The 17,274-nt window shown below is 31.2% G+C and overlaps 1 protein-coding gene across 1 annotated transcript in view; it reads right to left on the minus strand.

Moving 5' to 3' along the window:
- Positions 1 to 17,274, minus strand: part of KLHL1 (kelch like family member 1) — a 605,136-nt gene that overhangs the window by 206,737 nt on the left and 381,125 nt on the right. Inside the window, exon 5 of the mRNA XM_074299230.1 lies at positions 1,433 to 1,645. Within this exon, the coding sequence (XP_074155331.1) occupies positions 1,433 to 1,645 (213 nt within the window). The remainder of the gene's footprint in view (positions 1 to 1,432; positions 1,646 to 17,274) is intronic.

A 17,274-nucleotide genomic window follows, 5' to 3' on the forward strand; every position in this document is an offset into this window, starting at 1 on the left:
ATCACTGTGATATAAAAGTGATTTGAAATGCTAGCCTATATTACATCATTCCTGTGGTCATAATGCTCATGTCTCTGATTTTACCTTGATTCCAACTTTCTCAAAATCTATTTTGTTTAATATTTTATCTCATTTTTTCGTTGTAACATTATCAAGATTAAACATTCATAACTTTTAATAGAGAATATTCATAACTATTCTCTCCACATACAAGGGGGGAATCCTACATAATTACATCTTATTATCACAGACATCCAGTAACTTTTTGATACTCTTAGGGTATTAGGGCAATTTAAAATTCCTAAAACTTTTTAGTTTTCTACCCTAACCATTCAAACAAATTTGCCCGCAATATACACTTTATTGCATTACTTTTCATGGAAAATAAATCTCCTGAGTTTTTATCTTATTTGTTATCTATATTTGATGTTTTATCAAGCTACAAATCATCAATGATCTTTCTATTCTTGCAACACACTTGCAGGAAATGAAAAGCAACGTTTCCTGGATATAACAAAACTAAAAAGCTCTTACCCATTTTGAAGACCCCATTAAAAGATTAGGAAAAACAAATCAAGGAAGTTCCATTGAATTATAACTATACTTTTGCTTAATAAAAGAAGAAAATGACACATTAGCTTCTCCTATCCTTGAATAGGATTCTTTCATATGTCTAGGCAATCAGGAAATCCTTTCAGTTGCATGAAGGAAATATCAAATGGTACCAGTTGTTCATACTTGAAACATTGCAAGACATGTTCTATTTTTGCTACTGTATCCACCAATGCATGCAACTTTATCTGACTGAAAACTAAAGAATATTTGGTTTTGGGTAAGCATGTATGTTTCTTTGCCTCTAGAGTTAATAAAGATATTTTTAAATGTATTCACGAGATAATATAATGTTTGTATTTTCAAATATTTCTTTATATATAACCTTGTCAGATAAGACCATTATCAATATTATTAATCTGCATTATGAACTCTTTTCTAAAAAATTCCTGTAGCTCAAACTATGATTCAATTTTTCAAATATTATAAAACTGTATATTCTCATTCTATTTGATGATTATCTACTTCCCAACTTGTTATCCAGAAAAAAAAATATAGACTATGTAACACTTTGCATTTGAAGAATTCATTATTTATGCAATTAATTTCTAATTAGTAGTAAAAAAAAGAAATTCTCTACAAATGACTAAAATGCAGGAAATGAACCCCTGAGGACAAACATAGAATATGTTATCTCTTTCACAGAATGAAAATTCAGATGACATTAGCTAAATATACTTCAGACAATAAAAATTAATTACAAGAAAAAATTAAATTAATGGATTACGAACTAATTTATTTGGATAATGGATTGTTAACATTTGAGTAAAATGTTAACTGTTAATTTTGCATATCAATTAAGACAGTCACATCAAATTACCTGAGGTGGAAGCAATGGCAGTCTTATAAAGGCAAGAAGCATGCTTAGGTCACTGCATCTCCTCTGTGTGTCATACTTAACCCACATCATCAAAGCATGGAAGATGGTTTCTTCATCAGGAACATTCACATCATCACTGGCCAACAACTTATGAAGCTCCTCAGCAGGGAGGAGTAAAAACTCTTGATTTCTGATAACTTCCATTATATTTTCCTGCAGAAAGAAAATATTTCAGCATAAATTCCACTTGTTTTTATTTCGCTAGGTTAGATAACTTGGAAAGAAAAGGGAAAAGCAGTTTATAATAACTTTTTACTCATTAAAATATAATCCTTGAAAATGAATCCTTCAGAAATGAATAAAAATGAAAGCCTGGTAATTGTAACTGATGTATAAATGTACCCAGAACAATAGAATCCTAAAAATAAATGAAGGATTATGTTTCAAATTATATACATAATGATGAGTTTCAAAATGCAGGAAGAACACATAAATCACTTAAATGATGAAGCATCAAGTGAACTTCCATTTAACAATTAGTGAAGGAAACACTAGGGTTTTAAACAGAGACTAATACATATATTAAAATAAGATGAAAACTCCAGGATTAAAAGAATAACAATAATAAGAAGAAGCCTGGGTACTATAGCTGACTGGGTCTATATGTGATTAAGGGCATATTTAAGGGCCAAAAATAATTGTACTTAATGCTGATAAGAAGATGCCTCAGGATTTTGTCCCTTACTCTGTTCTCCTCAACATTGTTATCAATAACTTGAAGACCAGCACAGATGGCTCACTTATCACATTAGCAGATGACAAAAAATTAGAAGTGATAGTCAATATGTTGAATGATAGAAGATCTCAAAAGACTAAAGTGATGTGCCAAAACTGACAAAATGCAACTGATAAGAGATTATTTTTTAATTGCCAAATTACCAAGTTCCTCCTAAGTGGTCTCTAAGCTTCCAGTTCCTATTCCTTCAATACATTTTATAAACTATTTTCAGATGAACATTCCTAAAATGCTGTTCCGATAATGAGATCTCATACTTCAAATTTTCTATGCCTCTCCACTGCATGTTTTAGATAGACAACAAGCATTTAAGTGCTTAGTATATGTCAGGTACTAAACTCTAAGAACATAAATTCAAACAAAAAAGATAGACCTTCCTTTCAAAGATCTTACATTTTTATAGGGAAGAAATGGAATTAAAACAGAGATTAGGGATGAAAAGTGCCTACTCAGGAGACATGTGCGATAATATGGTACAATGCCATAATATGGTATTATGAAGGTTCTTCATAATATATAATTGACATTTTTCAATTCTAATTCACACACATTGCTCTATATGTATTCTCAAATTTCAGATTTACTCAGATTTTAGTGCAACAATAGATACAAAATGAAATTTTATTAAAATTTACTGTAGATAATAGACAATATTTGGGCATCTACTTGTCAAGATAAGGTTAGGAATTATATGAACACAATTACAAAACACTTTTTACACGAATAAAGTCTGATCCAGTGAATTGAAAGAATATTAAATGTTCAAGGATAGGCTGAGCTAATATAATAAAAATGAAATTTCTACCCAAATTAATTTACTTATTTACTGCCATTCCAATCAAACTCCCAAGAAATTATTTTACAGAGGTATAAAAACTAATAACAAAGTTCATCTGGAAGAACAAAAGGTCAATCATTTCAAGGGAATTAATGAAAAATATGCAAAGGAAGGTAGCCTAATTGTACCAGACCTAAAACCATATTATAAAGCATTGGTCATCCAATTTGGTACTGGATAATAAATAGAATAGTAGATCAGTAGAATAGGTTAGGTACACAAGATGAAACATTATTGACTGCAGTAATCTAGTGTTTAATAACCCAAAGATCCCAGCTTCTGGGGTAAGAGCTCACTAATTGACAAAAATTGCTGAAAAAATTGGAAATTAATATCTCAGAAATTAGGCATTGATACACATTTAACACCTTACACCAAAATATGGTCAAATGGGTTCATATTTTAGACTTAAAGAGTGATATTATAATCCAATTAGAAGAACCAAGGAAAGTCTCTATCTCAGAAGTATAGAGAAGGAAGGAATTTGTAGTCATAGAAGATCACTGATTTATTAGAAGATCAAAATGAACACCAAATTAGAAGGAAGAATACAAACAATATAGTACTTGTGATCAAAATACCTCCCAAGTATATTACTTAAATTACTAATTGACTCATGAAAAAAATGAAAAATTAATAAAAATACAAACATTATCATAAACTATTAACTATTTCCTAGACTATTTTAACCTGTGCCAATCAATAAACCCAATGGGGAGACCAATCAAGATAACACTTGATCTCTTTTTTAAACAGCATACTACAAATGAGGACAACAATTAGTTTAGACAATAAATCATTTGGGAAATATAAAGGAATATAAGATTATAAATAATATTATTGATGAAATTGTGAGAAAGCATAAAAGTAAAATCAGTTTATAAGGACTTCCTTATGATACTCATTTAAGCCAGAGCCTCCCAAGAACATTTGATTATGAAACTGGAAGGACAACAGATAGATGTATTCCACCTTTTGGAGATCCTCCAAAGGAGCTTAGAACAGGAAAAGGAAAAGGGTATGGTCTTCTGCCAACAGATAAATTTTCTGGGCAATCTCTGATCTTCTTAGAGTTTAGCTACAAAAGCTGGATTTGAGATGAAAAATAAAACTCATATGCCAAGATGTTTTAATTTTTTTCTTTGCCAATGTCAGTGAAAATGCTATATTTGGATTTTAAAACAACAAATTCAAAAGCATCATATAAGGAAAAGGAAAATAAAAGCTAGGAAAAAAACAACTAAATCAATACAATTAAAGAAATTTTATATTATAACTACATGACAAAATTATGAGGGTGTTGAGAGATTATTTTTGAAGCTATGTGAAGGTAAAAAACTAAGCAAATGAATGGGAAGTATCATGGATGTAACACTACACACACATACACACCTGCATGCAACAGGCAATCAAAACAATATCAACAATTCTAGAGTTAAGATGGCAGAGAGCAGAAATGACTTTCTGTGACCTCTCACACCAACAGCAGACTGAGCCTCTAAACTGTTTTTGGAGTCAAAGAACCCACAAATATTTATAGTACTATACCCTCCCAGAAGAAGATACATTGGAAGAACTTCAGAATAGATCTGTTTCAAACAGGCTGGGGGACAGTCTGCCAATCCCAGACTACAGTACAGGGAGACCAGGGCAAGAAGTTGGGGCAAAGAGTCAGCTTCTATGCACCTGGGAATCTTCTCTGAGCCTCTTAGGCTACTATATCCTGGTTACAAGTAGGTACTTTGCCAGATTTGCTTAAAGAAAACAGTAAATTGTAACACATTGAGTCCCAGAAGAACATAGGACCTAGTTGCAATTACAACAAAATCTAGCAGCAAGAAATTCAAAAAGAAATTCCATTTAAAAATTGTTGATGAAGAACTGGAACTCATAATTGAACACTAGATAGGTTATTTTGATTAAATTAAGTTTAAAAGTTGTTGTACAAACAAAAATGTAGACAAGATCAGAAAGGAAGCAACAAATTGGAAAATTATTTTTCATTTAAGAGTTCTGATAAAGATCTCATTTCTACATATATATATATATATATGTATATCTTGAATAGACATTATAAATGGTCATTAGATTGAACTCAGAATTGAAAAGCAGGAAGAGAGATGGGAAGATTATATTTGGGAAATTCTACAATCCATAAAATGAAATCAAACTTCCTCCTGGCAATACTTTATGGATGTGAATCAGGTAATATAACAAAATTTCTATCAGAAGGAAAATGGTAGATTTAAAAGGATGACATATTATAACACATCATTTTAAATAATAGTTTCCACTCATAAAACAGCACCAATGATGTCACTAAAAAGAATGTCCAGTAAAGAAGATAGACCAAATATCTAACAAGAACAAGAAATAAAAGATGGATACCCTGAATATTACAGTAATGCCCATGAAAAGCCAAGCGATAAAGAATAAGTATTTCCCACCCCCGTTCTGATTAATTGACATAAACTTTTGGAGAATTCAGAATTAGACATAGACTATGGCTAGGAAACATGAAAAGCAAGGAAAATGTTTTATCTATATCACTGAATCATTAAATCATTGCTATAATGAACTAGGAAAGCAGATTTAAGGTGAAAATATGTTCGTGTCTTTTTCTGTATATATTTATTTTCTAATAAGCCTATAGATAAAATTTTTAGGATCATTTTAATCAAATTAGTTTTATTCTATTTTCATGCACAATCTGCTGAATAGAATTTTCCCCTATTATATGACCATGCTTTACAACATTCATTTTCATTTGTATCTTCATTTAATTATTTCCTTGGTTTTATAATTTTGTTATTATGAGGGATAGTGCCTATAGCTAATTCATCATTTAGTACTTTATTCCATTCTACTGTGTTTTTTTTCTTTCTGAATCACTACTAAAGATGTAAGATTGAATTTAATGTCAATATTAAATATTGCAATATCTATGCAACTACCCACCAACAAACATTATTGAAATTCTTTTGATTTAGATCTTATATTTACTGAATTCACTATTACTAAATTTTGAGCATTTCATGGAATATTACATAATACTTTATTTAATCTAAAATTTAATTTAACTTAGATTCTGTCTTCATTAGATTTTCCTGTATCCAATACCATTATAGTCAAACCATGGGATGTTTGCACTATACTTAGAATTTATTCTATTTTTTTTTTTTTGGCATCTAGATATTTGTATCCATAGATGATTTCAAGAACCTAATCGTGAAGGACCTAATATATATAATTCAGATTGTAAATCTTCATGTGAAAACAATTTCCAAATTTAGCTTGGGGCTTATTTTAATGAATCAAAGTGGATCTAAAAGATAAAATTATTTTCACTGCAATGACATGTTCATATTTCCTTTTGTTTGGGACAAAGGATTTCCAGCATTCCATTGACACCAAATTAATCACAAACTACATGGAGTTTCGGAGCCACAGATCATAGATTTTGATCTAGAAAGGTCTTTGACAGCCCAACTACATCAGATTTTGAGGTTAATTTTTTTTTTCTAGATCACACAGGGAGCAACTGGCAAAGCCAAGTTTCAAGAATTGGTTTTCTAATTTAAAAGACAGAATTCTTTCCCTTAAATAGGATTCCTGATTAGTAAATTCAAATCTATGTAAATGGTCAATAATTTATGGGAATAGACATATAAATTACTTTAAAGGTAATTTTTGTCTAATATCATTTTATTAAAAAGGAAACTGTCTCAGAGAGGTAGTGAGTTTGTCTAAGGTCACACAATTAAATCACGCCATGAGATCAGATAATATCATATGGAGAGAAACAATGTAGAAAGGAAGAAGAGGATGTAAGCTACACTCATGGTTATAAATAATGATCCAAAAGAAGAGACAGAAATTCATTCTAGAGGTATGATATCTTCCTATGATAGAGAGTGATAATTCCACAATATGCTGTCCTGGTCAAATCATATCTGGAAGAGTGTGTGCAGTTCTTAGAGCCATGTTTTCAAAAAGAACATTAGTGAGCTAAATGGCATCCTGTTGAGGGTAACCACACTGGTGTCCTGACTATTTTCATTTGCTGAAGAGAATGCTGGGTGACAGTAGAGTTGTCCTCAAGTTCGTGAAAAGTTATCATGTGAAACGATGGGGCTTGTTTTGTTGGACCAAGGATAGAACTAAGCAAAACTTGGTAGAGGTAGCAAAGAGACAAATCGGTTTTGATGGAAAGAAATTGTTCTTTACAAGGAAAGCTATGCATTTTTATCTTCTTTCTCATTTTTCCTATTTGATTTGATTTTTCTTGTGCAGAAAGATAATTGTATAAATATGTATGCATATATTGGATTTAACATATATTTCTACCATGTGTAACATATATTGGGTTACTTGCCATCTAAGAGAGGGAGTGGGGGAAAGGGGCAGACATTTGAAACACAAGGTTTTGCAAGGGTCAATGTTGAAAAATTATCCATGTATATATTTTGAAAATAAAAAGCTTTACTCAAAAAATTAAATTTAAAAAGGAAAGCTAAAAATAAAAAGTAAATCAAACCATGAAATGAGATTAGTGCTCTACAATACAAAACTAGTGTTTTTTTTGGTTTGTTTGTTTAATTTATTTTTTTACTAAACATGACATTGTTCATGAAGGTTTGTTTGAAAGTTTCACATTCTCTAAGTAGCACATAATAAGCCCTCTACCTGTAGCAGAGAAAAATATAATTTTTCTCCTTTGTTATTGTTTTGGCTTTTGACAAGACAAACCATCCCCTCCTCATTGAGGATGAGTATCAAATTTATTACTAATTTTATTCCAAACTTTTCATTTATAATTCCACATTACTTTCCAGAATAGCTGTCCTCATTCACAGGTCTACCAACAGTACAAAACTGTGCCTGTTTCCCCATAGTTCCTTTAATACTTATTCCTCTCTCTCTCTCTTTTTTTTTTTCTTTTCAGCTTTGCCAATCTGTTGAGTATGAGGTGAAATGTCAAAATTACTTTAATTTTCATGCTTCAACTTAGTGATTTGGAGCATTTATTTTAATGGCTACAGATATCCTAGGTTGTTTCCCTTGAGAAATGTCAGCTTATAAATTTAGACCATCTATCAACTGGGAAGTGACTCTCATTCTTAAACATTTGAATTGATTATTTATACATATTGGAGATGAAACAAACATCAGAAAAAAAATTGATGCAAAGATCCACCTTCCCGGTTTTTTTCTCTTTCTCTTTTGGCTTTATTGGGTTTGGTTGTGCAAAAATATTTTTAAGGCACATAATCAAAATTATTTATTTAGACCTCTGAGATATACTTTATCCCATGATTTGTCAAGAACTTTTTTCTTTCCTCTCCACAAAAATGATAGACATATCATTTCATGTTTCTCTAATTTGTTTTTGATGCAGCAATTTATATCTAGGTTATGGAAGCTTTTATAGCTTACATTTGTATGTGTTTGAGGGGTTGGTCAAAATCCTTCCTTTCTTATTCAAACTTTCTTGTACAAAATGGCTAACACAGAAATGTTTTACATGATTGCATATATATGCGACATCTGCTTTACACACACACACACACACACACACAGACACACACACAGATACACACACAGACACACCCACACACCATATTGCTTACAGGAAAGAGGAAAGGAATTATAGTCTTTAAAATTCAAAACTTTAAAAAAGTGTTAAGAATTGTTTTAGTACACTTGAAGAAAAAAAATTAAGTCACTATTCCAGCAATAATGACAGTACATAGTTAAAGTTCTATAAAATGTGCAAAACATTTTTCTTACCATAGCTCTAACAGGTAAGTAAATTTTAATTCACCATTTTATAAATGAGAGAACTAGACAGCTAATAGACTAAATGATTTTTCTCAAGAGAAAGAGATGGAATAAACATTTATTAAGAACCTACTTATATGCCAGGCACCCTGCTAAAAGTTTTACAAGCATTATATCATTTGATCTTCATAACAATTCTGTGAGGTAGCTGTTATTATTATATATTCCCTTATAGAGAGCTCAGAACTTTCTGAATAACTTCATTTTCCATGAGCAGCTCTGCTAGGTTTGGACTCCTAAATATCATGGCTTACTGTATACTCCAGATATCCTACCCTATTTTTAGCTTCCTTTTGTGTACTGTCTTCCTCCATTTTATTACAAACTCCTTGAGAGCAGGGACTTTCTGTCTTTTTTGCTTATTTGCTTCCTATCATTATTATAATGCCTGGCAAACAAAATATGTTTTAAATTGTTTATTGAATTTGTTAACTTAAGTAGAACTTGAAAAACCGAGACACACAGAAATTGAATGACTTATATCACTTAGCTATTAAATATCCTGGACTAGTTTTGAACCTGAATCTTCTTAATTACAGACTCAGCACTGTATCCATTAATTGACTCCATTAAAATTATCTATCAAATCAAATAAGTTTATACAAAAGTATTTAAATCCAGATCTCCTTTTTCTGAGACAGTTCAAGTCTTAAAATTTCCAGCACTACATTGACTTCTATATATATGTTCATTTATTTGTTATTTCACTGGTATGTGGAATAACTAGATAAGCAAAGTCTTCCTATCAAATGAGGTCACCGTCTTCTCTATTTATCACCTTAAAAAGTTCTCAAGAATACCAAGAGGCTTTGAGATACACAGAGTCACAGAGGGAATATGTGTCTGGTGCAGCTTCTGAATTTAGGGCTTCCTGGCTCCAGGCTTCAGATCTAGCTCTTTATCCACTTTACTACAGTTCCTCTCATATAGAAAACACTACAGTACAAGAATTAAATAACATTTTCTAATATTAATGTACTACTCCTCAAATTGTGGGAGTTCCATAATAAATCATTTGTTCAGGTATCAAAATGATTGGAGATAAGTGAGAGGACAGTATACATTTTCAAGTTTATTCTACGAATCAAACACAATTATTTTTTTTATCTTATTGCTCCATGGGTAGGAAAGGAAAATAATTAGTAATTTCTGTAGGTTTTGTTTATAGAATTCTTGGTTGAAATTATATGATAAACACACACATACACACACCCACATATATAAACACATATGTGCATGTATATATACACATATAAACTTATATGTGTATGTATGTATGAATATAAAGATAAATCTGTATTTCTGTGTCTATATTTGTGTAAGTATATATTTAATGGACTTGCTAGAAAAATAAGACTTATCTTGATTCCCTAATATTTAGGTCTATAGTAAAGAAAACATGAATGCAACATGCCTTCCTTATCTTTTTGAATTAGAGCATTGCAGATCTGGGGAACAAGAAGAAGTAATTCCAATAATCAGGAACTATTTGTATCAATGTATAACATATTGTTATATGTATATGTAATAGTACTGTACAGTATAAAGTATAGTCCAGTATAGTAGTAACTTTAGTATAAATGATGGAAAAACTAAAAACAAACAAACAAACAAACAAACAAAAAAACCACTCCCCCCCTTATTTATTGAAAATAAATAATGTACGATAGCAAAAATAAGTATTTTTGTTAATCTATAATTAGTAGTTCTGTATATATATCACTTTGTCACTTTAGGCCACAATTAATCTGAGCCTAATATTGCAAGACAATGAAGTGGGAAAATTAAGACAAAAGAATATGAAGAAAGAAAGAATTGAAGGACTGCTTAAATTCTTTTAAAAATTGGCACAACTTTACTTTGAGTATAAATCTACATATTAAGCATTCAGTCAAAAGACCAAATGTTTTGCCTGTATTATACAAGCTCCTTTCACAAAGACATGACTTGGCTGTGCAGTGCTACATGAGAATGCAAAGGCCAAAATTGAATTTACAGAAGCCCATTAAAAATGTAATTATTGTTTTGCATCGATTTATTTTTTAATAAAGGGAATTGGACTATTTCCCTTCTGGTCTGGCCTAATATGCCAGAAAGTTATCAACAGTTGCATGCACCCAGTATTAGAATCAAAGCAGATTACTGTTCATAACATTTAACCTAATTTAAAACCTTTTAACAGCAGACATAATTATGATCATTGTCCAAAATCAAATTTAAAAATCATAGGAAACAGGGGTGGAGCCAAAATGGGGCAGAAAAGCCAGGAAGCTGTTCTTCTCAATTTCCCTTGAAAACAATGTTATATCAAACGTCTAAGTGGATTCAGGAGATACAGAACCTAGAAAAAACTGAAGTGAAACAATTTTTTAGCTTAACATAACTTAGAAGAACTTAAGGAAAGGTCTGTCTCACTTGGGTAAAAAAGGATCATAGGCTAGAACAATGTCTAGGCAAGCTAGCTGGAAGGTCAGACAGATCACAGATCAGCAACCAAGAACTTCTAGTCTTGGCTCAGCAGGTTAATGACAGAGTTCATTAATTGTGAGACCTTTAGCCCCAATGCAGAAGGCAAACTGCTAAATGGGACCCCAGCATAGCAGGCATGACTAGGCCAGATCAATTCAGTGTAGTGGGCTGCCTTTCAGCACCAGAGACCTCAACACAGAAACCCAGTGACCAGGGACCTGACCCTCAGCATAAGAAGCTTGGCACAGTGCACTCTATTCCTCAGAAAAAAGGCTCAATTTTAAAAATCACGAATTGAAGGAATCAGAAAAGGCAATGAGGAAACAAAACTATCACTCTTTGCAGATGATATGATGGTACACTTAGAAAATCCTAGACAATGAACCAAAAAAATACTTGAAATAATTTAAAAATTTAGCAAAGTTGCAAGATATGAAGTAAACCCACAAAACCAACAGCAAAAGTTAGAAAGAAAAAAAAATATTTCAAATAATTATACATTATATAAACTATTTGGAGGTTTAAGTGCCAAGAGAAACTTAGGAACTCTATGAACAGTTACCAAAAAAAAAAAAACAAAAAAAAAAAAAACAAAAAAAAAAACCAAAAACCAAAAACAAAAACAAAAAGTCTTTTCACATTAAAAAAATCAGATCTAAATAAATGGAGGAATATCAGTTGCTTGTGGGTAGGCTGAGCTAATATCAATTTACTTATTAAAATTAATTTACTTATTCAGTGTCATACTAATCAAACTACTACGACATTATTTTAGAGGACTAGGGGAAAAAAGAAAAAAAAAAAAATAAAAAACAAACAAACAAACAGAATTTCATCCAGCAATATAAAAGGTAAAGAACATCAATGGAATTAATGGAAAAATGTAAAGGAAGGTGACTTAGCCAAATCATAGCTTAAAATATTTTATAAAGAGGTAATCATCTAGGTGATGAATGGATAGGACACTGGGCATGGAATCAGTAAGACAGGAGTTCAAATGTTGTCTCAGACACTATTAGCTATGTGACTCTGGGAAAGTCACTTAAACCTAATTGTCTTGGCTCCCCACTCCTTCAAACAGCAATAACAACACACTATCTGGTACTGGTTAAGAAAAAGAGTGGTGAATCAGATTAGGTTTTGTACAGAAGACATAATAGTCAATGACTATATTAATTGAATAATTGAAAGACTCAAGTTTCTGGGATAAGAACTCACTATTTGACAAAAACTGGAATATAACTATATGTCAAAAACTAGACATAGTTGAACATCTCACATCATGTACCAAGAAAAGGTCAAAATAGGTACATGATTTAAATATACAGGGTGATATCAGAAGCAAATAATGATAGAAAATAATTGTTTACTTGTTAGAATTATGAAGAAAGGCATAAGCAATAAAAACATGAAATGAAGAATGGCAAATTTGATTACATTAAATTAACAATGCTTTCTACAAACAAAACCGATGCAGCAAAGATTAGAAAGTAAATAGAAAGATAGGAATAATCTTTACAGCTAGTATTTTTTATCAAGATCTCATTTCTAAAATATGTGGAGAACTGAGGCAAACCCTTAAGAATATGTCATCCCCCAACTGGTAAGTGGTCAAAGGACACGAACAAGCAGTCTTAACATGAAAAAAAAAAGTCATGTTAAAAAATCCTCTAAATCACTATTGATTAGGAAAATACAAATTAAAAAAAAAAAACTCTGATATACCAACTTACACCTTTCATACTGGATAATATAACAGAAAAAGAAAATGATAGATCCAGGAGAAGATGTGGTAAAATTGGAACACTAATGCATTCTTAGTGGAGTGTAAACTAATCCAACCATTCTGGAGAGCAATTTGAAACTATTCCCTAAAAGGCAATCAAAGTATGTATACCCTCCATCTAGCAATACTTCTGTACATCTGTATCCCAGATGGACCATAAAAAAGAGAAAATAACTTACATGTACAGAAATATTTATAGCAGCTTTTTTGTGGTGGCAAAGAATTGAATACTGAAGGGATGCCTATCAATTGAAGAAAGACTGAACAAGTTATGGTATATGAATTTAATGGGAAAATATTGTGCATGTAAGAAATGATCAGCAGTTCGATTTCAAAAAAGCCTGTAAAGAGTTACATGCATGATCATCAACCATGATAGTTTAGCTCTTTTCTACAAAGTGATGATCAGAGATAATTCTAAAACTCATGTTGGAAAATGTTATTCATATCCAGAGAAAGAACTGTGAAGTCTGAATGCAAACCAAAGTATGTTATTTTCATTTTGTATTCTTGTCATAGTTTTCCCCTCTCGTTCTGATTTTCTTTCACAATCTGATTAATGTTGAAATATGTTTAACATAATTATTCATCTACCACCTGTATCAGATTGTTTGCTGTCTTGGAGAGGGAGGAGGAAAGATAAGGAGAGAGAAAAAAATTGGAAATCAAAAATCTTATAAAAATGAATTTTGAAAACTATCTTTATATGTAATTGAAAAAATACTATTAAATAAAAGGGGGATCAGGTAAGATAAAAGCATTTTCACCAAACAAACTCCTAAGAGGCTTAAAATAAAAATTTAGAAGATTATGTTTTCCTTTAGGGAAGATCATAATTAGTCAACTAGTATTTGTTACATGTTTTTCATGTGCCAAGCACTGTGCTAAGTACTAAGGATACCCAAAAAGAAAAATCAAAACAAAACAAACAGCAACAAAAAAAACAAAATGGTATTTGCTCTTAAGGAGAGAACAATCTAATCAGCAAGACAGCATGCAAATAACTACGTACAAATTTAAGGCTAAATTGAAGATATTCCTAAATGGGGAAGACATTAGTATTTAAAGAGAACTGGGAAAAAGCTTCACACCAGAGTGGGACTATAACTGAAACAAAGGAAGCCAGAGAATTTTGGATATAGAAGTGAGAAGGAGAGGAGTAAGGTTCAGCTAGTGAAACCCACAGAACCAGTAAATGAATTGTTCATTAAGAATAGCAAGTCGGCTGTAACTGTCTGTCAAAGTTTGTGAAGAAGTAAGATACAAGAAGCCTAGAAAGGTAGGAAAAAGAGAGATTACACAGAGCTCTAATTGTTAAACAAAAGATTTTATATTTGAGCCTGGAGGTGCAGGGAGCAACTGGAATTTACCAAGTAAGTAGGTCGGGAAGATGAAAAGGGAAAGTTAAAAAATGGAAAGAGTAAAGAAATCCTTCTCATAAGTAGACGGGTTATATTAAATATTACTTAATCTCTATAAGTAGCAGATATGCCTGAGTGGCAAGCTTTCTGATCAAATAAATTTTAAAAGGCCATAAGTGAGCCTACAATCCAATAAAAGATAAAATGATTTAAAGATGAAAACTAATACCAAGCATAATTTTATGGAAAATGTGGCTCTATGTTTTTACTGAGGCTATTTTCATTAATGAGCACAATGTGTATTCTGCAAGATCTTTATAATAGAGAATTGAACTTAGAATCAGAAGAGCTATATTTAAATCTGAAGTCAAACTAGCTATTTGACTTTTGACAAACCACTTAACCTCTCTCTAAGATTCTTTTTTTTTTTCCCCTTGAGTCAGTAAAAATAAAGGAGGATTGTAAACTAGATAAAATACCACTAAGCTCTTTTTCACCTCTAAAAGTATATGGTCCTCTCAGCTGTCAACAATTCCAGGGTAGTTTGAAAGAGAAACTGGTGGCAATGTTACTATCACTCATTGACGAAACAATTTACTTTTTATTGTGTTTTTCCACTCTGAGAATCTATGAGTTAATTTTGCACCTCCCAACTACTGATCTAGGCTCAAGTACTTGATATTTGTGTAGCCAATAAACCAGACTTGGTTGATTAGAAAATTTCAGTGAAGGGTATTTGAAAACTTTAGTTCTACCTATGAAAATATTGTTCTTAAAAGAACTAGTATATTAAGGTGAAGCATAAATACTGCCAACTAATATCCCCAGAAGGGTGTGTTTTTAGCACATAATGAGCAGCCCTAATAAAATAAGTGCATACAAAGCTCTGCAACAAAAGCATGTGTGTATATCAAGGACATTGTTTTATTTAATTGTGTTATAATCAAATAATGTAATAGTATAAAATTTTATCCTAAGCTTACTAGTATCTTCAAAGAATCTGATCTCATTGATTGTGGGTACTCTTTCAGATAACCACAGATCATAATTTGAATAAACAGGTATGTAGTTTCTGTTCATATTCTTCCATAGATTCTCCATGAAAGAGCAATTCAATTTGTTAGATATTTTCATATATATATATATATATATATATATATATATATATATATATATATATATATATATATATATATATATATATATATATATATATATATATGTGTGTGTGTGTGTGTGTGTGTGTGTGTATATATACACACACACACAAACACACACACACACACACACACACAAAATATCTATAGAATACTCAAGTTGTCACTCATCTTAACCATATGACCAACCAATTTCTTTTTAAAATCATATATTTCCTCATTATAAAACAAACTAGCTAATAAATGGGTACAAGTAAATCTGCTCTTCTATCTTTGTTTTCCCACTGTCAGCCTGAGGATTCCTCTCCCTAGTATATTACTATGAAGCCTGTTCTATGCTGGAAGACTTTGTTTTCCCTCAAAGGTACAAAGCTGAAAAGAGACAAATGAAAAACTGAAAACGCAGCCTCAATATAAGTCACGGAAAAAAAATCACAAACTGGGAGCCACAAGAATTGGGTTGAGATAAACTCCAACATGTAATAAATATATGACTAGGAGAAAATTTTATCACTTTTCTAATAGGAATTTTCTAATCTGTAAAATGGAGCCAGTAAATTTTGCCTCACCCACCTCACAATGCTATATCAAAAAGCATAATTTACAAATTGAAAATTTCCATATTTGTGTTATGATTAAATTCATATATAGGGATTATGTCATAAAAATCACTGTATACCCCTTCACACTTAGTTTATATGCAGTATATTCCCTACAAATATGTGTTGGTTGATTAATGTTTACAAACAGTTCACAGATAACTTCACTGTATTTCTCTAGCAGTGGGGGACATCCAAAGGAGAATCAAATCCAGCCAATTAATTGATGATTTATATTTTAATCACCCAGATAATACTCTGGGAACTGCATGGTGATCCCTAGGGTAAATTTGCAAGCACAGTACAGAAGCATTATGATACTTAGCAAGAAGACTCATTTTCCTCTAGCTAATGAACATTAGCTAAGGTGGAGATTTGTTCTGACTGTTGACTCATTAAAGATACTTTATTTATCCAGGATAATTAAGAGCACTACTTGGTTTAGGAAAAAAAAAAACAACTTCTTATAATATAAAATTGTGTTGCTGATCATTGCCATTAGGGCTCTTGTTTGAAAGTGGTACAATCTCATATCAGTCCTTCACTTTGTATATACTTAGCCGGCAAAGTTGAAAAATTAATTAAATTTTATTAATTGGAAGTGTCATTATAGATTATACTAATACTACACAAGCTAAAGTTATACATGTAGTTTCATTATTAAAATACATTTATTTATTTACTTATATATTTCACATGATTGTATAGTGTGTCTCTTTCATTCCTTCCCTAACAAAAATAACAAATATACAAATAAAATAAAATAAAATAAAATAAAGCCCTTCTCATAAAGATGCATAGTTTAACAAAACACATTCCTTCATTTCCATGCCTGAAAATATGTCTTTCTGCATTTTAAGTTGATTACCTTTTTAAAGAGAGGTGATTGGCACATTTCATTCTCATTCTTCCAGACTTATGGTTACCATTACATTGATTGGAATTTAAAGTCTTTCAAAGTGGGTTTTCTCTATAGTATTTTATTCTTGAAGAAA

This window comes from Sminthopsis crassicaudata, chromosome 3 (assembly GCF_048593235.1).
Source record: "Sminthopsis crassicaudata isolate SCR6 chromosome 3, ASM4859323v1, whole genome shotgun sequence".
NCBI classification, from domain to species: Eukaryota; Metazoa; Chordata; class Mammalia; order Dasyuromorphia; family Dasyuridae; genus Sminthopsis; species Sminthopsis crassicaudata.